Source organism: Pseudophryne corroboree, chromosome 3 (assembly GCF_028390025.1).
Source record: "Pseudophryne corroboree isolate aPseCor3 chromosome 3, aPseCor3.hap2, whole genome shotgun sequence".
NCBI classification, from domain to species: Eukaryota; Metazoa; Chordata; class Amphibia; order Anura; family Myobatrachidae; genus Pseudophryne; species Pseudophryne corroboree.
This window is the reverse complement of record NC_086446.1, coordinates 449,345,027-449,372,306: the sequence shown is the minus strand read 5'-3', so window position 1 is coordinate 449,372,306 and position 27,280 is coordinate 449,345,027. Positions and strand designations below refer to the sequence as shown.

Sequence of the window (27,280 nt, the reverse complement as noted above, 5' to 3'; positions counted from 1 at the left end):
CCCGCCAGTCAGTCTCTGCGCACGCCTGTGAATGTGATTGTCCCTACTGTTCTCTCCATCTTAAACACCACACAGAGAGATAAAAAGCTAACTTTCCACTAACAGTATGGACAATGCCTTGAGGTTGCCTTCATTACTGTAGGGACCAAGCCCCAGAGATATCACACACTACCCGCAGGGACTGAAAAACACCACTTTCTATTCTACAAGGGTTGCACATTCTGCATTATCTAGCAAAAATTAACAATAATAGTCCAGAGATCCTTATAGAAGTGACATGAGCATTAGTAATAATGTAATACCATATTGTGGTCATTTCTGCCCTCCTAATGCCCTGTCTGTCATAAGCTATTCTGCATCTCATTACTTGTCATGTCCCCTCTCTGCCTAATCTAAAGCTCTAATGTCTGTGCAATCAGGAAAAGTAAGGGGAACACAAGATGCCACCAGATTTACAGTAGGCCCAGATCTATCAAGCCTTGGAGAGTGATAAATTGCACAGTGATAAAGTACCAACCAACCAGCTTCTAATTGTCATGTTTCAAAGCCTGACAGTTAGGAGCTGATTGGCTGGTACTTTATCACCATGCAATTTATCACTCTCCAAGGCTTAATAAATCTGGGCCATACTATATTCATTAAGAGGAAACCCCATTAGGCATCATTTGTGGGAGACAAGTCATCATACTGTATACACAACACTAATAACCCAACTATTACTTCTAAGCGTAATCAAAGTATTGGAACATAATAACCTGGAAAATACATAAATATTCTCCTTAAATGTGTTTTCTGTTTTTTATTAGTGTACATTTGGTTAAATTTAATTAAATAGATCCAGTGCAGGCTATCATTTTTTTGGGAAGCTGTGACATTACTGAGGCACTCTGTTGTGCATGCTGTGCCTGTTACTAGTTCTGAGTTAATAGGCTATTGGTTTAGTTTATAAAATGGCTTCCTCAGCTGTGTGTGTGTAGATGAAGATTCACTTTAAAGGAAGAACTTGTTTGACAGACACTTTTCTAATAATATTTTTTCCCCAAAAGTTTTTATTTAGTAAAGTAAAACAATGATCCCACACTTCATTTTCCACTGTCATTTTATGGAAAACATTCAAGTTTTATATAAGCAGTACAAGCCTTATGCAGTGCCATTCATAATAATAAATAAAAATACATATATAATAAGGTTCTTTACACAGAATAATCTATCGTACGTAGACATTTATTTATACAATTATAGAAAAAATAAAGTATGACCAATTACTACTTATAAATAAGTTATAGTTGTCATTGATTAAGAATAATTCTTTGCAACGGTTAAATCCACCTTTAAGAAATCATATATAAATACCTTAGATCAGTGGTTCCCAAGCTGGGTGCCTCAGGGCACTTACAGGGGTACCACGGATTGGTGGTCTAGACCACAGGTTCTCAAACTCGGTCCTCAGGACCCCACACAGTGCATGTTTTGCAAGTAACCCAGCAGGTGCACAGGTGTATTAATTACTCACAGACACATTTTAAAAGGCCCACGGGTGGAGCTAATTATTTCACTTGTGATTCTGTGAGGAGACCTGCACAACATGCACTGTGTGGGGTCCTGAGGACCGAGTTTGAGAACCTATGGTCTAGACTAGTACCAAATCAAATTATTTTTGGTCAATGTTATAAGCAAAACCAGTGCTGGTGGCTGCTGCCAATCATTAACTATATGGACAAACAGAAGTGCAAGCATGTCCACCTCCACATAACTGAACCTAAGAAAGACACGTAAGAACAATTGACTTCATTTTTGCTGAGTTTATCAATAAGAAACTTTTGCTGTTGGGGTGCTGATACTCTAGGGCTCCATGATTTAAGAAAGTTTGTGAACCGCTGCTTTTGATTTTGTCAAAATCAGTATTGTGTGAGTCTAACAGCTGTGCCTCATTACTGCTCACGTTTATGTAACAATGTTCAACATTAAATAATTAATAAATAACTATTATTCTCCATTGTATTTGTCATGTTAGTTAAGACCGAATGCTACATATTTGTACATAATACATCGACTCTATGAGTACTAATATATAGAACAGGGGACATAAGATTAGCAAAAGCAATAAAAAATTTTAATGCAAATGTCTATAACAAACATTATTAACAAATACTAACATTGCTGTAATCTAGCTTTCTTTGAAGTGTGACTAAACCCAAAATATAAAACACTTGAAATGCTCTAATACACTCATACATGTGGATGAGAATACTGAGCATTTTATAATAACAGGCATCATGTGTACAATCAAGTTTACTGATAGGGAGATGCTACAGCTCAGGAAACCCACTTTACTAAGAGCAGGATTATAGCATGGGCGGAACCAGGGGGGGAGGGGGAGGCGATAAGCAGCTACAGATACAAAAGGACAACAGGTTCAAAAATCAACATGAAAATGGTCTACACACAAATGGCCGACAATTTTTTTTTTTTCAAGATCTGCTTTATTTACTTACCACGTGAACATCTATTGGGAATAGTAAGCTGTAGAGAGCAAAGCGACTCCACTAGGGTAGAAGTTTCTACTGATGGTGGTCAGATAACAGGAAAATTACTGGATTTGTGACAAAAAAACATGTCAGACATTTGTGTGTCGACAATCCTCATTTCGACCTTTTGCACTTGTTGGCCTTATGTACCAGTCGATTTTAAGCACTGTTGACCTCTCGTGTCAATCTTTTGTACCTATCAACATAATGTATGTCGACAATATACTGTCGACCTATTGACTGTCGACCAATGCGTAGTCGACCCATTAATCTACACCCCCACAACACAGCAATGTTAGTTGGTTGAGAAACCCCCTGATGGCAAGGACTACAAATAAAAAAAAAGTTTCCTGCTTGTAGCCCCCTTGTAATACACACAGTCACATCCTGTGGGCTGCATGCAAAACACCTAGTCAGAGTCCAGGGAAAGATTTGTGTCAGCACCACCCACTAACCCCCTCGGGTGCCTTGCCCCATGCCATCTAAATATGAATACAGTCCTGATTTTTTTACTTTGTTGTGATCATCTATTTTTGAAGCATAACACTATGCGGTAATAACACACATACAACAAGTAACTGTCTGCTGCTGCATCCACTAATGCTAACTGTGCAGTTACGTAATAACACAAGAGATGCAAACAGAAATAATACAAATATAGAGGCCTGCAGTGAGAAACATCTGAATGACTTTATAAGTAAATGGAGTTGTTCTAGTAGTCAGAAAAAGATAAAACAGTTCATCATCTTCTGTAACACCTCAAAATATTGGGTTTAGTTCACTTTACACAGAAAATACTTCTACGTAGTATGAATTAAAGTGAGGGTAATTTAATTCACCATTATGCAGCAATGTACAGAGTTGTTTTTATATAAAGCATTACATTCCCTTTAATAAAGAGCCCTAAAAATGTATGTACTGTATAAATAAATATACCAAGTGTAACATGATAGAAAGATATGTGCACCACTGAGTGTCGGTTACCACGATGCCACTTTCAAGAGCTGGTATCCTTTAATTGAAAACTCTTTACATTTAAAATTTGCAATTAGTTGCCTTGTGCCAGTTCTGTATGGTGTTAGCTCCACCTTGAATCTTATTTTTTCTTTTGGTTTCAAGTAGGGCACCCTGTGAGAAGCAAAAGGAAAATAATATTAGTTATTATGCCAGTAAAAATGAACAAGTAACATGACGGTTAAACCATTCCATCTCAAATGTTGGCTGGGCACGGTGGTACTGTAGGTGTGACCATGGCAAGTTGACAGTATGGTAATGCCCGGTCATGTTGAGGTTGGGTGCTGCCAACACTCACAACTGGGAAACAATTTCTGAACAGAGGACAGCGAGCCTGATTCAGATGTGTATGGACGAGTTATCACTGCTGCTTACATGGAAGCGGCAGTGATAGCTTTAATATGGTAATGCAGCAGGAGGCATTATGCAGTATTGGATCTTTGGAAGCAGAATTGGATCATCTGTGACACCATTGGCCAGCTGCGTGACCCATGGTGTCACGCAAGCTGGCTTCTGCAGCTACAGCAAAGAGGTCAGGAAATCTCCATCCTCAGGCAAAAATCCTGACCCCATCCCTCCCCAACAAGGGCAGTGACACACCTCCGTTTTGCGCAGTATGACTGGTATTTTGTGGCATGAGCTACTAATGCAACAGGACCTGAATCAAGCCCAGTGTGATCAATCCTCCAAAATCGTGACTGCTTTGTTGATAAGCAGGACTTTGAAAGATATGGTTTCGCTGCTTGACATTTCTAAAACTTTATTGACAGCTGCTCACCCATACATTCCTGCAGTGAATGGCATAAGTACCCAACCCACAAGTAGTTGTGAACAGCCTAGTTCCTCCCCCAAAAAAGGGGGAAAATGTGCATTTCCTGCAGCTGCCACATGCTTGAGGAGCAGCTGCTTGAATGTACCTTAAAACCGTTGCATTAGTGCAGAAAAATAGATACATGACATGAAATTAAATGTGTGTCGAGGATATAATATTTTAATTTTATGGTTCTAAATATTTATATACAAATGCTTTAAAAACATTACATCTGTGCACCCTTTATCATTACAATTATAATGTAAAATATAAATACTGACACCATCATAAGTAGAAAAAATAGTACTGTTCACTTATTATGGTAAATGAATATCTGGGCTTCTTTAATTTTCATTTCAATACTATTTATATTATTAATATATCATAAGTGACATATTTTTATATTGTAGTGGATCTAATATTGTACTTACTTTTCTTGATAAGCTTTTATTGGTCTGATGTAATCCTATGGGTTAAATAAAACCCCCTCGACAAATGAAGCAGGGTGCTCTGTGGAGCATCCCAATGCACGAGTTAAGAGTTAGAAGCCCAGTTACTTTATAAAAGGGCAGCTAATCAGGAGCAGACTTTCTTGTGAAGAATGATAAATTGAACTGGTATTGTTCCTGACAATTAAGTTGGCCATACACCTACAGATTTATTGCCAGATCTGGCTAGTTGGAATGAAAATCTGGTAATGGATGAGAGCAAATGACAACTGACCATTTGCTCGCAAACACTGGAAAACAGACAAAAATGGTCAATCAGACAAACTGGTTAAATACATGTCTGTTTTTGTCAGTATTACGACATTTAGGAGCAAATGGGCAACTGTCATTTGCACTCATTCATTACCAGGTTTTCATTCCAACCATCCAGATCTAACAATAAATCTTTAGGTGTATGGGCAGCATTATTACACATTTGCAGTTGCCTTTTAATTGTGGCAGTGCAAATCATTCAAATCCTGCACAGCAGCTTACGCCAAAACAATTACCGCACTGTCTACAGTATAAAATAAGAGTAGTGCTGACCATACACACTGTGATATCGCAGCCAATAATGGACAACTGTAAGAGCGCAGCTGAAAGATGATTACAGATGACCACTTATGACCTCTTAGTGGAGTCACCTTTGCAGAAGGGTGAGGCAGGCCAAGCATGCTGCAAGTGATCAGTTAGGACCTCTACTATACCTTGCCCAACTTTACATCTACTGTGCGTCTGGTCAAATTGGACACTAATTTTGTGCCTCAAAGCTTGTGCCCAACAGTTTAACAATTGTCGTTATAGCTATACTCACATTGCGGAGAGCTGTCTATCAATGAGTCCACTGCCTTCCACCACCAAGGTACAGTCAGTGATTGCCATATTAAGGGGGTTCGTAAATCGGATTTCCAGAGTCATTGACTTGTGCAGCATAGCGGTACCAAGGGGCTAGTAAAAGAACAAAATTGAGTAGATTACAGTAAGCAAAGAAGTCGTAATGTCCATTCTGACAATGAAATGAGAACAGACCTGGCTCACCTGGCTCAGAAATAGGGAGAAATGTACACAAACATGTCAGGGAATTCATAGTAAGGCTGATTTCAATACAGGGACATTATAATTACCACTTTCTAAATCACATACAGTACGGTTACTATGGTTAGGATATTTTTATTATATTTTCTAAAGTAATTTTTGTCTGTATAATGGGGGTAATTCAGAGTTGATCGTAGATGTGCTAAATTTAGCACATCTACGATCATTTACTCTGACATGCGGGGTACGCTCAGCACGGGGCTAGTCCGCCCCGCATGTCAGGCCCTACCCCCCCGCACAAGTACAAAAGCATCGTACAGCGGCGATACTTTTGTACTTGACAAGTAGCTCCCTACCTGCGCAGCTCCTGCGCTCTGGCAGGGAGCTACTTGTCGCATCCCAGGTCGCAGCGGCTGCGTGCGATGTCACGCAATCGCCACGGCCCGTCCCCCAATGGTCCGGGCATGCCTCCATTGTCCAGGCCACGCCCCGCCAACAGCGTTCTAACGCCATTGGAACACCCCCTCCCGCCCTGCGACTACCTGTCAATCAGGCACAGGCGATCGCACCAGTGAGATAGTAATTGCACTGCACATAGTAATTCAGACTGCGATCGCTACCCCTGCAGTGATCTAGTCTGAATTACCCCCAATGTTTGCATCAATTTAATGAATAACTCTGTCTTTGATCTTGTGTAAGGTGAGGCCACAATCACAATTATATTTTTGTTAAACGTTTTTTATGTGATTTATTGGTATATATGACGGTAATGGACAATTGTTTTATCTGTTTTTCATGGACAGTTTATTTCACAGGATATTTTTCTTATATTTTTTGTGTATTTCATGCAATTGAATCGTTCAGCATTTCAGCACTAAATAATGACAATATATTTCTGTGTATACTATACATATGGTCAGGGTTGGACTTGCCCACAGGGGCACAGGGGAAATCCTTTTTAAGAAACAGCTCCTCCCCACCCCCGAATGACATCAAACTATCAACCACTGAAAGTCTGATGCAGATCTGCATCCGCCGTCGCAAACCTGTACTGCACATGTGCAGTACAAATCCAACGCATGCACAAAGTACCGAACATCAGTACTTTACAGCATTCACAAGTTCACAACAGATCCTTCAGGGCCTTTATTGGTTCAATATTATTGATTTAAAAAAAAATTATATTATTGATTAATATAAAGTGCTTAATTCTTTCTGTAAAATCCCATAGTTATTAGAATGTTGTAGCTGTATTGTATATTGGGCAGATATATCCGTAACAACTGCAAACTCAAGATTCCATTTTAACCAATTGCCGTTCACAATTTCAATTAATCACTTTGCACTTTAGACATTTCTTTGAATGGCGATTATTATCCTGCATGGATTCCGTTATACTGTAGATGTATGGAGCAGCTTCGCCAAGCTAAATGGGTAAGCAGATCCATACAAATACAGGGAGAAGTAGCACTATTAATACATCCCTCCTCCTAGTCCTTTACTGTGCTTGCCTTAACCCACACTCCTCAGTCTTCCAACTGTGAGGACATTAGTCCATAGAGAATACGTATGGCATGATACCGAGTGGCACGGATTTCACTTCATGGACAACAATGATGGGTTTTTGCATAGAAGCAAATTTATGCATCTATGTGTATTCTGAGTCGGATTCAAATTCACCTGATCTGTCTTTCCGTGAAATAGGGCTTTTTTAAGACTGGTGAGAATAGAATACAGACACCAATGATGACTGTCACAGTGACTGGCGAAGATCATACATGAACCACTGCATTAGCTGAACAGATACTAGCATTAGCATGAAGTAGTAAATCAGGCTTCTACGGCTGGCCACCACTACAGCCACTTTGCACTTGACCCAGAATCAGCCCACTAGCCTATAACAATGTTGTCAAATAAATACGTAATCAAACCTGGGCCGATTGGATGGCTGGATTGGGTATATTTCCTGAGTACATTTTAGTGTTCTTTTAAAAGTTATGGGCTGACAAGTGAACACTAGAGAGACAGCCTTCTTGTGTTACCTTAATAACTATAGGTGGGTTCTCCAAGACCAGATCCTTCGTTACCAACACCTTCTCGCCGAAAGGTAATTCACAGAGAGCAACCACTTGTATCATGTTCCCTTCACGCATACATCTGTTGTAGTGGGAGAACGGAATTTGCAAGGAGATATGTGCATCTGTAAAATACATATTTTCAATTAGGTTCACATTTGTCAAAATCTACAAAAATAAGAAAAATGCATATCCTGTTTGTTTGAGATGTCAATTCTAAATATTCTAAGTCATTTTCATTTTCAATAGTACTGTAGATTGCTTACTGATCATTATTACAGATGAAGAGGCATAGACAAATGCTTGAACATGCGACAGAAAGTGAGCCATTTCTACTTCAACATATATACTGTACATATAAAACATTGTAAGCATATGAAGGCTTATTTGCATATCAAGTCTTTTATTTTACTGTAGCTTCATAAATTATATCAGCGTGTGTCCCAACAAACAAAACAGTGCAACAGCGCAGCCTAGTGGTCAATTTTATCTCTGCTTTTTAGCCATTCCTTCATACAGTAGTTATATTAACTATGCTTTCACTATTGCTCCCAGGAAGGATAATGAAGAAGGTGGCAGAGTATTTTCTGCATGTGGGGAGCACAGTTTACATTTTTTACATACATACCCCAGAGCAGTATCGTGATTGTTATGTTATTAATAGAGTATACTTATTTCCCTTACCTTGACTCGGGCTGATAATCAGAGACTTCTGTTCTGTGAAGATGTCACTTGCCCTTCTTCCAGTATAGAGAACACAAGAAGCACTCAGAATCACCTTAACTGGCCTGTGATAAGGAGTCAGGTTTTTAAGAATCAGAAGTAAGTTAATATCATCTCCAACCACAAGGGGACTGAGAAGCTTAAACTTCCCAGAGATGTCTGGCCCCTCAAACCCAGATCCAGGATTTGATGAATTTATGGAAGGTGATGCAGGGCGGAGAGTATCTCTTGAAGGTGATGCGGGCTGGAGAGTGTCTCTTGAAGGTGATGCAGAGCGGAGAGTGTCTCTTGAAGGTGATGCAGAGCGGAGAGTGTCTCTTGAAGGTGACGCGGAGCGTAAATTGTTTCCTGAAGGTGGTGCGGAGCGGACAGTGTTTTCTAATGGTGCTACGGAACGCCTTGGGTTTCCTGAAGGCAGTGCAGAGCGCAGAGCATTTCCTGAAGGTGAAGCAGAACGGAGTACATTTCCTGAAGGTGATGCGAGGTTCACAGTGCTTGCTGAAGGTTGCATGCGTGGTGAACGGAAATCATTTCTTCGGGAAGTGGCAGGGGATACCACTCTTCCACTTGTTGTAGCTGTCAAATTTGGTGTAGATGTTGAAAGCCGGGCAGATAGATCATTCCTTGCCCTGTTGGCCATGTTATTATTAAGACTGGCATTTTCTATTGGGGCTCTATAAAAAGTCATAGTTCTGGATGCCTTCTCAAACACTTCTCTTTCTTGTGGAGAACCTGTTTTAAGGAACATGCAGATTGACCACTGTAATTAATATTAAATGAAATTTACCTTAGAATGATGTAAATAATGTACATTCTATTCTTGGTATAAAAAGATAAACATGCAGTAGCTTGTACGTGTATTTTACAAATGTGGACTAGTGCACAACTCCACGTCGGTTTCTTGGCTCAGGAATAAGTTATTTCATGCCTTCCAAATAGACTGGCTGGAGACAACACTACACAAAGAAACTAAGACAGACTCTTTTTTTCAGGTATGGGAAAGTTTCATGGACTCTTTTACTTTACAATCTACCATTGCTTTTGCTATACGTCTTGGTATGAGACACGCATTTTGTTGGAAGATCCCCCGATTTCTTTATCAACCGCAAACTAATTTATACAAACAGAAAAAGGGTTTGTAGGCGCTGAGCAGAGTCGTGTAACTATAACACTGATATTGGCAGCCACCTGGTAAGGAGGTAGCCGGCCTCCTTAAAAATGAACAACTAAAACAAACCACCAGGTCAGCGCACAATAGCAATGATGTTGATAAAAAGCAATTTATTGACATAAAAACAATGACAGACTTACTAAAAGACCACAACAATTCACAAAGCATATAACTATATATATATATATATATATTATATAACATATAATAAAACCAACCGGTTGCTGTTACTCACTGAGACGTTGTAATCCCTTACTTACTTGAAGAAGCCGCCTGGGGTGCGGAGAAACGCGTTGAGGGTACAGAAGAAAGGGCCGCCTTTGACCATTAAGTGTCCCAAGGAGAGGAATACACACCGTTATTGGCTGTTTGTCACAAGTTGCCGGTGAACTGTTCAGCCTGTGATCAAATTATCTCACTTAAACCTCCCCCTGCACTTGGAACACAGCAACACTCTGCCCGGCTGGGCACTGCTCACTTGAGCTGGGGGATCTGCACGGCGGTCCGGCGCATCCACACTGTGCCGCACTGAAGGGAACGGTTCTTACCTGAACGTACCGCTGACGGATGTCTCACCCATGCATAGGGTGATAACAAGCGGCTTTCAACTACTTATCCCGTGCAGTAAGGGATTACAACGTCTCAGTGAGTAACAGCAACCGGTTGGTTTTATTATTCCTATTTGCTCCATGGAAACAGCTATCTAAATTTGGACACTTTTATATGGTCATAGACGTTAATTACATCATTTGGAGGATTTATTCCCATTTGAACTGTGAGATATGGAATTATTTTGAGAGATTAATTCTATCCAACAGAGAGTGGCTCTCTCCTATATTTCAGCGTCCCTTTCATACACTAATACATTATATTTATGCATCTATAGAGGCTTATAATACCTCAGTTATATGCTTTGTGAATTGTTGTGGTCTTTTAGTAAGTCTGCAAACTAATTTATGCCCATGGTTGGGAAGGACTACTGACCATGCCTAGATTGGGGGCTGCATAATATGTATTGATTGTATTTTAGGGTGTGGATCATAGGGTCGGCAGTAACTAGGTCGACAGTCATTAGGTCAACATAGACAATCTCGACATGGAAAAAGGTCGAAATGCATTTTTTATATATTTTTGGTGTTGTTTTCTTCGTAAAATGACTGGGAACCCCAATTAATGCACAGTATCCTCTCGCATAGCTCAATTTGCTCGCCATGCTTCGGGTTACTATTCACAATCGTAGTACACGTGGATCGTAAAATATGAAAAAGTAATAAAAAATTTTTTTTAAATGTGAAATGTTCAAAGGTTCGGACGATATATCGGGTGCACACCAACACTATTCTAAACATTTTATGTGAGACCTAAGAAACATTTTATTGGCTCACATTTATTAATTTCATTTTCTAGCGCTCTTTTTATCACTGCTTATTACTAAAAACATTTGCTTTTGTTTCTTACCTTCTGGATATTTGTAGTTAGGTGTCACATCGACACGGGCATCACTACCCACTGCTTTAGTGCTGATGCCTTGTCCAACGTATTTACTGTCACTGTGGACTTTCTCTTTGCTTCCATCCTTTTGAACGACCCAGGTCGCACGATCTGCATTCACCTCAGCAAACACGAAGGGAGTATCGTAGCCTAAGTGCAAATCTCCTTCTTTTACAGCAACCACTGAAGTGGGACCACAACGATAAACACCTGAGAGAAAGAAAATCTGATCATTTTTTAACTTGAATTTTTTAGTTACAGCGTATTTTTTTCTCAAATAATTAATTTAATTCTCAACCAAAAGAGAATTTGACAACCTCTAATTTATGCAGGGATTATTTTAATCTGTCTTTATTTATGATCATCAATCCTTTTACAGACTGAAGCAGTGCATTGATAGTCTGTTATATTAGATCAGTGGCCCTCACTCCGAGTTGTTCGCTCGTTATTTTTTTTCGCTACGGAGCGATTAGTCGCAAACTGCGCATGCACAATGTTCGCAGTGCGCCTGCGCCAAGTAAATTTGCACACAAGTTTGTTATTTTACTCACGGCCTAACAAGGTTTTTTCATTGTTCTGCTGATCGTAGTGTGATTGACAGGAAGTGGGTGTTTCTGGGCGGAAACTGACCGTTTTCTGGGAGTGTGCGAAAAAACGCAGGCGTGTCAGGGAAAAACGCGGGAGTGTCTGGAGAAACGGGGGAGTGGCTGGGCGAACGCTGGGTGTGTTTGTGACATCAAACCAAGAACGAAAAGGACTGAACTGATCGCAGTGCAGGAGTAAGTCTCGAGCTACTCAGAAACTGCTAAGAAATTTCTATTCGCAATTCTGCTAATCTTTCGTTCGCAATTCTACTAAGCTAAGATACACTCCCAGAGGGCGGCGGCTTAGCGTGTGCAAAGCTGCTAAAAGCAGCTAGCAAGCGAACAACTCGGAATGAGGGCCAGTGTTATTAAACAGTGTAAAGATTGAGTGATGTTCTCTGTGATGGAAGGTGCTTCCCAGAATAAAGTCAATTAGGCTGCATTAGTGCTGCCCACGAATAAACATGTCATTTGTTTTCTTACTCCCCACCAGTGACGTGCGGTGGGGTGAGGCATAACTTTGCACCAGAGTTATGACTGAATAAAGTATTTGAAAAATAGTATTTGAAAAAAACAAAGACTATATTAGACTAATCTTCTTTGCGTTATTCTAATAATTTTTAAAGTCAAAACTCTGGAGTAAAAAGTCTATGACATGTGAGGCAGTGCCTCCCCTGCCTATCTTTTCCTCACATCTCTGATCAAAACTCACCAAATTTCCAGCAGTTTATACTACTTCTCCTGTGTATACTGACCACATATTGTGTGTAAATCTGGTTCTAGCCAGTGCCTGCTAAGCCATTTACCTCACTGCACGTCCCTGCTCCCGACCATTCCCGACTGGAAAAGGAAAAAGGACACATCCTGGTCCACTCTCTGATTGACCTATGCCATGCCTTATCCATACTCATCTCTTGTAAACCACAGAAGGCTTGTGGTGGACACTCCTGGCTGGAAAATCAAATCGCTGGGTGCCTTAACATAATTAGGGGGGATATCCTATTAGCAGTGGTAATTAACAGCTACTAATAGATTTGCCGTAGGCTATCCCAACAGCCCCAATGCCGGTATGCAAGTCTCCCGATGACGGCACTTATTGGGGATAATGCTTCACATGCCTCAGGCATGCAAAGCAAAATCCCAATAAGCAGCCCTTCAAAGCCACGAAAACATATGGGTCCAGGAACTTATCCCGGATCGCATGTTTTATCACCCACAAATTGGATTTTATTAGCTTTAATAGGATAGGCTGATACTCACTAACAGGCTAAAATCATGAAAAACATCCATTTTTTCCAGCCGTGAAGTTAATGGGGCTAGTAGGATACCCCCCTAGTATTTAGCCAGACGGGAACAGCACTCCAAGCAGGGAACCTTGCATAAACTACAGTAGTTAAATTGTACATAAATATTGCACATTTCCGCATATTGTCCTGCTTGGAGTGCCAGTCTTCTCCATCTCTCTCTCTCTCTCTCTCTCTCTCTCTCGATAGATATATATATATATATATATATATATATATATAATGTACTTCCTGTTCCTGATGACCCTGAAATGTTAAACTAAAGCTGACTTATATTCAAGCTTCTCGCAATATACACTCTTCACAATAATTAATTAATTAATGTGATGTTATTTCTATTTGTATTTTTTTTTTTTCCCCCTCAGGTTCTTCCATTCACTTTTTTTTTACTTTGAATGTTAATCTCTTTAAAGCCCTGTTGATCTTTCTAGAGATGTTTCAGCTACTGAAGTCTGTTTGAAATTTAGTTAAACCCTCATAGTTCAAAGACACTGAATCTCAAAAATAGAAAAAATTATTTTCAGTTTACTACAATGGTGTTTTTCATTTTATCATTTTTAATCATTTAACTCACTCAGAATTCATTTATGCAGTTTGCAGCTAAAATAACTATCACATGTATATTTTATAGTATTTTATTACTTTTTTAATTTTATTCAAGTAGTACTATTTTTATTAATACCAGTATATTTATTACCAGTTATTTATATAGCACACACATATTCCGCAACGCTTTACAGAGACCATTACCTTATTGTTCTGGTGTGCAACTGATAATATTGTCATTGTCAAATTCATGTAAGAGGATTTTACTTGCAACAATTTGTCAGAAGTCAAAACCTGAATTTTATTTTTCACCACCCTGTCTTACAATGGATTCTTACCCTGACTCTGCTCTTGAGGAGTTGGATCTAGAACCTGCCACCCACTGTAGAAATGACCAAGGTCTCTCCTCATAAACCAGGATTCATCCCAGACATGGAAATTCCTGTAATATGAATGGAATTAAACTAAATTATGACAAGGCCATCTATAATCTTGTTTCTAGATAGTTATTATGAAATAATGCAGAGAAAATGTGTTTCTTTTCATATTATTTCAAAACATTTAGTAAAGCACATAACAAACAATATTGTATACAAAATAAGTTACTTTATCTACATATGTGCAACTAATTAAACTATTTAGAACACATTCTATTGAATAGTGCCCCCATTGGAAGCCAAGTACAGGTGCTGTGCGGCAGTTCTGCTCCCAGATCCCTGCACCCTGGGTGATGGTACCACTCTCAAACAGCTAGTTATGACCCTGCCATATAGCCCACCAAGAGATTATATTAAACTGCATCTCTTAAAGGTACATACACACATGCAGCAGTCCAGCCATTTGGCAAATCTGCAGAACTATTAAATCGGTGAACAGTTTACTCACACACATGGATTATTTGTCAGGGTTGCTAGGGCCAGGCCAACCAATTTAAAGACAATGGGGGCGGGATGTATTAAATTACATCGCCGCCCCTCACTGCCTACCGCAGCGATGCTAATCGCATATGTATTAACATATGCAATTAACATTGCAATGCAGTGACGGAGGTCCCCCATGATACCTGTGAGAAGGTGTGCAGGAGGTCTTCATCACCTCCCTGGGCTCTCCCTCTCTTCCCTGGCCGGGAAGCAGGCAGCAGGCTGTCCCGGGCACCTTCTCCTCCTCCCTGCAGCCGGAAGGACCTCCGGCTGTGTTGCTAGGGGGAGGAGTGTAGCTTCCGGGACCAGGGCTGCCTGGACGGAGGTATGCCAGGGGAGGGGGGTCGGCGGCGCAGGGTGGCGGAGACAGCGGCTGGTGTTAAGAAGCCCAGCGTCAAAAACGCAGCGGCAGGGGGTTAGTACATATGAAAATGCTGTAAAACTCCCAAAAATGGGGGTTTTACCACATTTTCCCTTTAGTACATCCCACCCTGGTGAGATTTATTAAATCTTGGAGAGAGATAATGTGGGGAGAGATAAAGTACCAGCCAATCAGCTTCTGTCATTTTTATTCAGTTATAAGCTGATTGGTTAGTACTTTAACTCTCTCCATTTTAGCTCTCTCCAAAATTTGATAAATCTCTCCCTACGTAAATAATGTGTGTACACATACTGTATGACTCAACTGATAACAGGATTGAGAGTTTAAACCTTTTTTTTCTCCATTCTTCCTAATCTAGTGCAATCATATTGAATGTTGATTGTCCATGAAACGTGATTTTAAATCCCCCAAATAGTGGAATAGTCACTCCATTTGGTCCAAACTGACCTAACAAATGACTTTGTGCAACAGGCTTTACAACTACAGTATTGAAAATTCATTTGAACTTACAAATATCAAAGTATTGGAAATGTAAGGGCCGTGTCACAGTGGGAAGTGGTTGTAGTCGGGATCCCGGACGTCGCAATGCCGGCACCAGAATCCCGACTACCGTGGAAATACCACTGCTGGAATCCCGACGCCACAGCCTTTCCTCCCTCTACGGGTGTCCACGCTAGTGCTCGCCCCGCTTACCGGCATACAAGTGGCCAGGATCCCACTGTTGGTATAAGGACAGGCAAGATCCTGCCCACCGGTTTTACATACCGATCCCATCACAGTGACAACTTTTCAGCTGATTGTACCCATGGAAAATAATCTGTTTTTCTGAAATGACCACAGCAGATTTCTGCTGATGAAAATTGTTACTCTAGTCTAGATATTAAATGGCTGATACAGAGTTGTATAAGTCTGCTGCAATTGCACTTGTACTGCATGCACAGAACTAAATACAAGTATTTTGCTGTATGCAGAGTTTTACGCATCTATGCTACTGATCAATATTCTTGAGGATATATCTTTTGTCATTATCGGTAAGAACCTGCACCAGCTCTATACCTGGTGCAGGAGATCAGCCTGAAATCAGATGATTCTCTGCGTATGCACCACTCAGCATAGCCTACAATACCGTCCATGCCCCCGACACACCCTCTATTAGCAGCCTATTCTCGGAATGCCTTATTACTACCTAGTTATACCCATTCTGCCACAAATGGTGTTGTGGCTGATAAGTGGCAATAAGCTAATATGGATCTGGATAATAAATGGGGTGATAGACATATTACAGTAACTTGTGCTCGCCTTATTTTTACAGTGATTTCTGCTGCTTTTTAATGAAATAATCTGCTGATGTGACCCCATTCTTATTTATGTATCATTTTACTGAATTCTGAACAATCACTTGCCCTACAGAAACAATAGCACTGACAACATTGCAGTCCACAATCAAAGTGGCCAGAGCGCAGGTTGCATGATATGATAATTGATAGACAAAATGCTAATTTCTTTAAAAAAGTCTACATCAGTGTTTCCAGTTTCCCAAATGGTAGTGTATACTATACTAATACAACATTTTATACCAGATTTTGTTTTTTAGAAAAAATGAGAAGGGATGCCATTTCATATGCCACCTCAGTGGTTTGGCGCACACCTATTTGCACAATGATTCCTTTATGCAGGCACTGATCAAATATCAGCACAAACCTAAATTAAAAGGTGAATAAATTATTTTTTTTCTGTTTACTTTTTGGGGTAAATTTGCTAAAGGTTGGTTTTGTTTTTTTGATCGATTTTCCATCGATTTGCAAACCGACCATTTACTAAAGTCAAAACCGACCAAAAACCTGACTTTAGAATATCAGAACAATTGAATTTTTAAATAGAGAATAGGATCCACAGATATACTAAAGGTGGGTTTGAAACAGAGGCGTAACTGTGGGAGACAATGGAGTCAGCTGCCGCCGAGCTGCAAAATTATGGGAAACCCACCCAAACAAAAGACCTGCCTAAGGAAGGCAAGTGTGGGATGAAGCCTAGCACATATCATTATGATCTGTGCAGGCTTCATCAGGTTAAAATGTAAAGAAAGAGCTCAAATAATAAAAAAAAATGCATGGGGTCTCCCCCAGATCAGTAGCCAACCCTGAACCTCTCAGCCTGGGCTAGTATGGGAAAATACAGGGGGAGAAAAACTGTGTGGGGTATCCCCTATTTTTTCTATAGCCAGCATCCGGTTAAATCACCCAGGGTAATGGATAAGGGGGGGGGGGGGGTAATGCTATAGCAGGGAGACACACTGCATGGGGACAACATTCCATAACATTAACCAGCCAAATGCTGGTCATCCCAGGCCTATGAATCCTTGAGAAATCAAGACTCTCCCCCTAGAAATGGGGATGCCTCCTCTAACCCCTGGTTGCATTGGGTATGGGGTTAATGGTTAAAGAATAAAAACAAATTTTGTTCTTCACAGACAGACTGCAGGTCCCAGCAAGCCTACGCCAGCAACTTGTTATACTGCAAGTCAAAAACTTACCAAATGCTGTCATCATGGATCTCTAGGAATTTTCCTTCTGTATCATAATGCATATCCACGCACATGTTGCCATCCGTGTTGTGGGCAGAGTTGAAGTTTGTGATCACTCGGGTAGGAATACCCAGACACCTGAGGACTAATGCAACAAGGTATTATACTATTGCAATGGGTTAATATTGATCCACAAGTTGTACATTGTACTAAATAGGTTAATTTATGTTCTTACTGAGTACGCATAATGTCTATTCTTAATACTCTAACACTAACTACATATAGAAATGTACCTCCTACACAGACACCTCCCCAGATCAGCAAAACAGGAGCCTCCTGAGTCCTGAGTGAATGAATACTCAGGACTCAGGACATTTTGAATTCCTTACAGGGAGCATCCAGCCACGAATTGGTGAGGGAGCCCACTCGGAAAGACGCAATATTAGACCTAATGCTTACAAATGGAGACAGAATATCGGACGTAAAAGTGGGTGAAAACCTGGGATCCAGTGATCATCAAGCAGTATGGTTCAGCATAAAGACAGAGACAGACTCATCCCATACAAAAACAAAGGTGTTAGATTTTCGGAAGGCTGATTTTTTTGTAGGGATGGGAAAATGTGTAAGCGATTCTTTGCAGAGTGGAGGAACTTGGAAGCAGTGCAGGAGAGTTGGGAAACATTAAAAAGTGCCCTATTAAATGCAACAGACCTTTGTATCAAAAGTGTTAGGAAAAACACAAGGAAAAGGAAGCCAGTGTGGTTTGTGAAAGAAGTAGCAAGTATTGTGCAAGCAAAAAAGATGGCTTTTAAGAAATATAAGCAGACACAAAATGATGTAGACAAAGAGATATATCTTGTTAGACAGAAGGAGACACTTTTAGTTTGCTAGGGAGGGGCCTTAGACTGCACACCTATAGCTGCCAGTAATGTGAGGTGCTACCTACTGAGACTTGTAGTTCTACAGAAGAAAAGGGGGGGGGGGTGTTGTAGGTGCACTGTCTCTAGCATTACTGGTATCATACAGCTTAGCATATAATAAATAGTGGAGTTTAGTTATGTATTGATCAATGCATGAAGCTACAGCCCCGCGGCAAGGGACTCCACTCTGCTGCAGTACCTAACTCCACATAATTATTCCCTGCGATGCCCTGGGGTTGCTTGGCTGTGGTTTTTTGGGGGGTCCCGCGCCCTAGGTTTGAACCCCTATAGTGTTAGGTACTGCAGCAGAGTGGAGTCCCTTGCCGCGGGGCTGCAGCTTCATGCATTGATCAATACATAACTAAACTCCACTATTTATTATATGCTAAGCTGTATGATACCAGTAATGCTAGAGACAGTGCACCTACAACACCCCCCCTTTTCTTCTGTAGAACTACAAGTCTCAGTAGGTAGCACCTCACATTACTGGCAGCTATAGGTGTGCAGTCTAAGGCCCCTCCCTAGCAAACTAAAAGTGTTTTGTATAGACACACCTGAAGGAGTGAGACACCTTCATTCTTAGACTTGCACCCACCCGCACCTGACCCTCATTTATTTTAACTAGGGTACCTAGCATGACTGCACTTGTGAATATGGCACAATTCTAGGTAAGTCCAATTATTCTGAACAATAGGTCGAAAATGGGGTGGCTCCTGGGGTACGGGGCCTCCTGGACTGCCGTGGCTGGGCGACAACATGGCATCGCAGCATTACATTTAATTTGGTACTTTCACCGTTTGTTTATTATACATGTTACACATTTTTTTCACTTATATTAATTCACCCCATAACACCCCTTTCTTTCTCACCTATCCCTTAATCCTTCTCACTACACATAATTATTCCCTGCGATGCCATGGGGTTGCTTGGCTGTGGTTTTTTGGGGGGTCCCGTGCCCTAGGTTTGAACCCCTATAGTGTTAGGTACTGCAGCAGAGTGGAGTCCCTTGCCGCGGGGCTGCAGCTTCATGCATTGATCAATACATAACTAAACTCCACTATTTATTATATGCTAAGCTGTATGATACCAGTAATGCTAGAGACAGTGCACCTACAACACCCCCCCTTTTCTTCTGTAGACAGGAGACTAAGAAGGTAATCAGATGTGCAAAGGCACAAGCTGAGAAGAAAATGGCCCAGTCAGTGGGTAAAGGAGACAAAACTCTTTTTAGGTACAGTATATAAGCGAAAGGAGAAAAACAAAAGGCAGAATAATAAGATTAAAGACAGAGACTGGGAGTCTTGTTGAGGAAGACAGTGTAATAGCAGATCATCTTAATAATTATTTTTGCTCAGTATTCACTACTGAAAGAGAGGGGAAGGGGCCACAGTTAAGCTGCAGGGATATTCAGGAAAATTAAACAAGTACATTTACAGGGGAGAAGGTCTTAACAGAACTCTTAAAGCTGAAATTGGATAAATCAATGGGACCAGATGGGATACATCCAAGGATACTAAAAGAGCTTAAAGGGGTGCTGGTAGCACCATTAACAGAATTATTCAACCAGTCATTAGCTACAGGAGTAATTCCAGAGGCCTGGAAAAGAGCGGAAGCAAAAGAGGAAGCAAGGAAAAGGCAAGCAACTAACGACCAGTGAGCCTTACATCAGTAATAGGGAAATTGATAGAAACACTCTTAAAAGAAAGAGTTGTAGATTCTCTCAAATCCAGCAATTTACAGGATCCCAAACAGCATGGATTCACTGGGGGGTGGTCATGTCAAACAAATCTTACTGACTTTTTTGACTGTGTGAATAAAGTGATATATAAAGGTGGAGCCATAGATATAGCTTATCTAGACTTTAGTAAGGCTTTAGACACTGTCCCACATCGTAGACTGCTAAATAAATTCAAAAGCTTGGGATTGGATACGCAGATGGTTGAATGGATAATATCTTGGTTGCAGGATAGAAAACAGAGAGTTGTAGTAAATAGAGTGCATTCACAGGAGGGGAATGTTACCAGTGGAGTACAGGGATCTGTACTTGGACCAGTGCTTTTTAATATCTTTGTTGGTGTCATTGCAAATGGCATTGAAGGGAAAGTATGCCTTTTTGTAGATGACACAAAGGTATGCAACAGGGTAGACACACCAGGTGGGGTAAAACAAATGATTGAGGATCTAGGTAGACTAGAGGAATGGTCAAGAGCATGGCAATTACAGTTTCATGCCAAAAAATGCAAAATCATGCACTTGGGTCTCAAAAATCCAAATGCTAAATATAGTATTAATGGCACTATACTGGAAACTACTGAGGAGGAAAGGGATCTAGGAGTCACCATTTCAGGTGACTTAAAGGCAGGCAAGCAATGTAACAAAGCAATGAAGAAGGCAAGTCAGATGCTTGGCTGCATTGGGAGAGGAATCAGCAGCAGAAAGAAAGAAGTAATAATGCCACTGTATAGGGCATTGGTGCGGCCTCATCTAGAATATTGTATTCAATTCTTGAGGCCATATCTTCAGAAGGATATTAATACATTAGAGACTGTACAAAGAAGGGTAACTAAAATGGTGCATGGCCTACATCACAAAACAAACCCAGAAAGACTAAAGAATCTCAATATGTACAGTTTGGAGCAGAGAAGGGAAAGGGGGGACATTTTAGAAACTTTTAAATATATCAATGGTTTTAACAAAGTCCAGGAGGGAAACATTCTTCAAATGAAGAGAAGCAATAGGACACAAGGACATGCACTGAGACTGGAGGGGGGAGGTTCAGGGGAAAGTTGCGGAAAAATTACTTCACAGAAAGGGTAGTGGACAAGTGGAATAGCCTCCCATCAGAGGTGGTAGAGGCTAAGACAGTAGAGCAATTTAAACATGCATGGGATAGACATAAGGATATCCTTACAAAGAAATAAGGATCAAATAAGGTAAAAAAAAAGGGGGCAGACTAGATGGGCCAAGTGATTCTTCTCTGCCTTCAAATTCTGTTTCTATATTGCGGTCATCTCCCCCTGTATCCGGCTGCATACTGGCATTTTAGAACTCTGGTATGCAGGAATATCTTTTTTATCCTGTCCATGATATATTTTAAAATGAACCTCTACTATAATTAGGATTTTTCCCAATCAGATCCTATAAAATACTGCACTCAGATCTCATCCAGTGGTCCTTTCATCCAATGAAAATAAGATGGTGGGACAATGTAAGGAAACATATTTTGGCATGTTGCTGGCATGGCGCTCTATTTTATAAAAAAACACTAATCTGAAAGGTGCCAAGCATTCCATATAATAAACACTTGTATGTACCTCAAACCATTGAAATACTATCTTTGTAGTTCATATTTAGTTTATATAATTGAACCTCTGATACTAAGAGAAGCCAGGATGTAAATAATAATTCTGGAGTCTATAAAACAAGTACAGTGTGTCTAATTCTGGTTTGCAAGCAAAGCAAATAAGCAAGCCGCTGGGCAAAACCATGTTGCACTGCAGGTGTGGCAGATGTAACATGTGCAGAGAGAGTTAGATTTGGGTGGGATGTGTTCAAACTGAAATCTAAATTGCAGTGTAGAACTAAAGCTGTCTAACATTTGTGGGCTACATGCAGAAGCAGACAGTATTTACCCTGCACAGGATAAAATATAAATCTATTTAGTTTACTCCCCTTGCATGGCAGCATGGTTAGTTCCAGACACAAAGTTACTTGTTTTTTTGCTTTACTTACAAATCTCAATCAGGCCCAGAGTTTGCATATCATTTAGCTGGTTGATTTATGCATAAGATATGGATGTCCGTACTATTCAAATATGTATATATGTATACCCTCGTACAGAGACTTTTACTTATCGATGAATTACATCCACTTATGAAGAGGTGAAAAAGGGCTGGACAGGGTACAGCAATTGCAGCCTGAATACAGTAAGGGTGTGTTCAATTAGTACAATTATTATTGGACACACCTGCAGATAACGAAATACTCTGATTACATATGTGCATTTTAATAAATGTAATTGTTTATTTCTCCCCTCCTCCAGGCAAATCATTTTTCTTTAAGATGCTGTGCAATAAAAATGAAGACAGATTCATAGTGTACCTGTGCACATCACCGCAGCAAAGACCCAGCACTGGCCATACTTCACTGGCTTGTAGTTATCATTCTGCCATTTCCAAAGAATTTCAACACTTCCATTCCAGCTGTTTGGGTCAGCCCCATCTGAAAATTCTTTTTCCCACTTTCCCTCAAGTACACCGAAGTCATCATTACTGTTGATCTGGGAATTGTACATTATCACGGACATTATGATTCTTGCCAGAATAAAACAACTTATTTATTTACAAAATGTTTTGCAAAGAACTGTTCAGGCACAGAGATTCCCTACCCAACTAATGTCATTTTTGGTACCTGGGACACAGAAGGCCTGATTGGTGGGAGTTGCTACTGCGTACACTCTTGCGTCTGTTGGTGGAGTCGCGGCTGCGATAATATGCAAATGCTAGGTTTTCCTTGGGTGACACTGATGTCACGTTTAAAGATAGTGACTGGGAGGCGGAACTGCTCGCTCCAGCAGCCATATGGCACTGTGTGACTGAGAGTCTACTCTGAGACTGACTGCACTAGCAGCCAAACCACATGGAGGACGCCTGGACACCACAGCCCACAAGCAGAGCGCCGTGTGACAGTACTGTTCCAGACCAACAGCTATTCATTGTGAGTCACTGTCAACCTCTCAAAAAGAAATAATAAAGATTTTTCAATTTATTTAAAGTAATTAATTTTTTTTCATGTGAAGTTTATGGGGCATAATCAGTTAGTCATGGGGATTCATGCACAAGTGAATCTCCCTTTATTGGTTTGTGCTGGGGCAGTAATATGCCTTTATGTGTTTTATTATTTTTCTGTGGGGGCAAATGCATTTTATTATTGTCCTGTGGGAGCCCATGTGTTTTATTTATTTTCCTATTGGTGCAATTGGACAGTATTTTTTTTTCTTTTTCATGCAAAGCCTATGTATTTTTTCCCCTGTTAATGGCCATTGTGTGTACCAATGTGGTTTCAATTTCAAATTGTTGTTGTTTTTTTATTTATGTGAAACCTACAGTATGTATTTGTGTTTTTTTTCCTGTGGGGTCCAATGTGTGTTTTTTTTTTAAAATGATGAACATCTATTTGCAATTATAAAATTTTTCTGTGTTTAAGTTTTATAATGATTTTTGGGGGTGGGGGTGACAAATATAGGACCAACACCAGATGCCAAATATGCTAGGTACGCCTCTGCCCTTAGTTGTACTTTCTTACCATTGCACTGATAATTCTGCCCACATAGAGAGGGCTATTCCTCTGGGAATAATCCGCAGCTGCATCTTTCTGACAGTTCAGGCTTCTGTCTAAGATTTCCAAGCAGATGTTCAAAATGTTGTTTTCAAACTAGACAAATAGAACATAATACTGTAGATTACAAATCAAATGTATATAATATAATTTACAGAAATGATTTGCTATAAAGTTGTACTAGTTATTGTAATACATGACATCTGAGTGTATTACGAGTTTAGGTTACCTGACCATAGTTCCATCCTATGTTAGTAATATGCTTATCATTTCCCATGAAAATGACGCCATGGTCATTGAGGATATATTCTTTCCTCTCTTCTTCACTGGCCATGTACACGTCATCATCTGTAAAGAGAAACAATATTTTGAAAAGAATGCTTTTTAAGCGACATCACAAACATACAGAGAAATTCACAGTTCACAGTTCATTGGGCCATTCCCATCATACAATACAATCATACAACTAGATATGTACCTTTTACACAGCAATCAAACTAGACTAATAGGCCCTACACATTGCACGATCCGCCGCCGAGCTGCCCGACGTCGGATTCGGCTGACGGGCGACACGGCGGCGGGGCAGTGACGGGGGAGTGAAGTTTCTTCACTCCCCCCCGTCACCCGGCTCCATAGCAGTACAGGCAAATATGGACCATCCATATTGGCCTGCATGCACAAGTGACGGGACACCAGCGATGAACGAGCGCAGGGCCACACATCGTTCATCGATGGTGCCTCCACACTGACAGATATGAACGGTATCTCGTTCATTAATGAACGAGATCGTTCATATCTTTCATTACTATCGCGCATTGTGTAGGGCCCTTTAAACTAGGCCTGCTGGTGGAGAAGAATAAGGATAGATTATATGAACAATTAACTTTCATTCTTTACTTTGTGAAGGACACTTGTAAATACCTGAGTATGCCTTACTGGGCTCATTGGCATGCAAATGTGTCGAATGCAAATGAGTAAGATGACAGAATTGTAAATAAGTCTGCAGTACTACAAAATACTCTAGCATGAATAATAGATGATTTATATTGTCAGTATGTTTAATTAAAACTTTTATCCATGTGATATTATACTGCAGGCAGGCCTGTTTATGGAACACAACTAGACATACAAATAAATCAGGTGAAGGTAAATACATGTTTTGTAGGGTGACGTGTTTTTCACCATCCCATACTTGTCAGTATGATCCAGTATACTGTCTGTGCATAATTAAACAGATGAGATTTTCCTGAATTGTTTACTTCCTTTTATGCAAAGTTTTCACAGCTCAAATAGGTGTAAAGAGAATTTGGTAAGCAGCTGCTTTACCCATCTATCTTGCTGTACCTATTCTAGTAGACCTGCCATTTATTAATCATGTGATCATTTACCATTTTCAGTATTGGCTTTATATTAGGCAAGTCATAATTGAGACGTATATACACTATATGGAATCTTTGCTTTTAAAAAATTTCTGTGCTGTACTGATTTCTAACCCAAAGCCCAAGTCGTACAAGAGACGGCAGAGGCTGAGGCTGAACCCTAGGTTTTCCTAATAATACCCCTTTTCCATCTGTAGCACGGGTTGCAGCCGGGAGCCTGACACGGCTGTGACCTGTGCTACAGCCCCCTTTCCCACAGCGCTCACCAACCCGGCATATTGCCGGGTTGGTGACGCTGCTAGTGACGAGGCAGGGGCGGCGCTGGGAGATCACATGATCTCCCAGCACCGCCCTTCCATACACTGTGAACGGGAGCCGTGTCGCATCGACACGGCTTTCGTTCACACTACACAGCTTCTTACCGGGTTGAACACGTGTTCAACCTGGCAAGCTACCCGAGTAGGATTCCCGGATCACTTGATCCGGGAATGTGCAGGGGGGGCCGTTTCCACTAGAAAAAAACATGGGTAAATGCGCGCCCCCCCCCCCCCCATCCCCGCTAAGGGGTAATTCAGAGTTGATCGTAGCAGCAAATTTGTTAGCAGTTGGGCAAAACCATGTGCACTGCAGGGGGGGGGGGGGGAGATATAACATGTGCAGAGAGAGTTAGATTTGGGTGGGTTATTTTGTTTCTGTGCAGGGTAAATACTGGCTGCTTTAATTTTACACTGCAATTTAGATTTCAGTTTGAATACACCTCACCCAAATCTAACTCTCTCAGCACATGTTAAATCTGCCTCCCCTGCAGTAAACATGGTTTTGCCCAACTGCTAACAAATGTGCTGCTGCGATCAACTCTGAATTAGGCCCGAAGCCTCCTGGAGATGTCAATTTATGACATTGTCAACATTTTCTATGTTGACATTCTGTCAGTGTTGAGATTTTGCCGGTGTCGACATTAATTTTGTTGACATTTTAACCATGTCAACATCATCACTGCTGACCTTTTTTTCTTTGCATAGCCTTCTAAAGCCTGGCAGAAAGAGTCAGTGTTGTTTGTATTTTTATCTGTCGGCCTTACCTAAACACCAAGGGTTAAAAAGCAGCACAAATTTCCCAAGTGAGTATGTGGAAACATGCCCCATCACAGATATCTGTACGCTGAGGTCGTATCGCCCTATGACGGCATTGGCTGGGCTGGACATAATAATGCGCAAAGAACTCCCTGGGCTGGACTCCAGCACAGCACTCCACATCCCACTGCTCCACGAGTTGGACAGAGCAAACTCCACATTCGTGTTGTAATATCCAGAGTTCTGGGGACCTTTGAGAGATCAAGACACATACAAGAAAACATTACTGATTGCATTTCAACTTACTTGAATCTTACGTACTGTTCTGCACAATGAAAGCAATTTGTGTTTACATTTCTGAAAATCTTTTAATTAGGACCATGAACCATTCTCGAACTGTACATTTATTATGTGCTGTAGCTTTATATTCTATGTGCAGCATTACCTAGTATCTATGTCATACCGTATGTAAGGATTATCCTTAGATGCAAACTGGAAAAAATGTTTTGTTGACAATTTTGTACAAAATTTACTTTCTAAAATTGTTTTTTATAGACACATTATTTTGGTATTTAATAAATAGTGTATTTAGTCATTAGAATTCTAGGGTTACCAGAATCCCACCATAGATAATACCAAGACTAAAACCTTATGGTAAAGAATAAAGGGCCCTATACACTTAGCGACGTTGCCAGGCGATGTGAATGATATCTTTTAGAAATGTACGATATATCATACATATCATTAAGTGTGAAGGCACCGACGATGAACAATGCGTGTCCCTGCGGTCGTTCATCGTTGATTTTCCATTGTTTTTCAATGGAAGTCAATTTGGACGATAACGACCATAATTCAGATCAATCATCGTCCAAATCGCTGACATCGCTAAATGTGTAGGGCCCTTAACAACTGAAAGCCATTGATAGACTTCACAGTGGGACCCACTTGGCTGCAAGGAGACTGCACATGGGCGGC

General features: G+C 40.6%; 1 protein-coding gene across 1 annotated transcript; it reads right to left on the bottom strand.

Annotated features, from left to right (window-relative positions):
• Nucleotides 1–1,046: 1,046 nt before the first annotated feature.
• Nucleotides 1,047–26,488, bottom strand: LOC135055931 (protein-glutamine gamma-glutamyltransferase E-like). Its single transcript, XM_063960534.1, has 12 exons — nucleotides 26,314–26,488; nucleotides 24,083–24,201; nucleotides 23,821–23,949; nucleotides 22,618–22,795; nucleotides 17,606–17,741; nucleotides 14,109–14,212; nucleotides 11,304–11,546; nucleotides 9,353–9,406; nucleotides 8,636–8,878; nucleotides 7,919–8,076; nucleotides 5,656–5,789; nucleotides 1,047–3,656 (listed from the first exon to the last, which is right to left on the bottom strand). The coding sequence occupies exons 1-12, from the start codon at nucleotides 26,486–26,488 to the stop codon at nucleotides 3,509–3,511; spliced, it is 1,821 nt and encodes a 606-aa protein (XP_063816604.1). The 3' UTR covers nucleotides 1,047–3,508.
• Nucleotides 26,489–27,280: the final 792 nt, after the last annotated feature.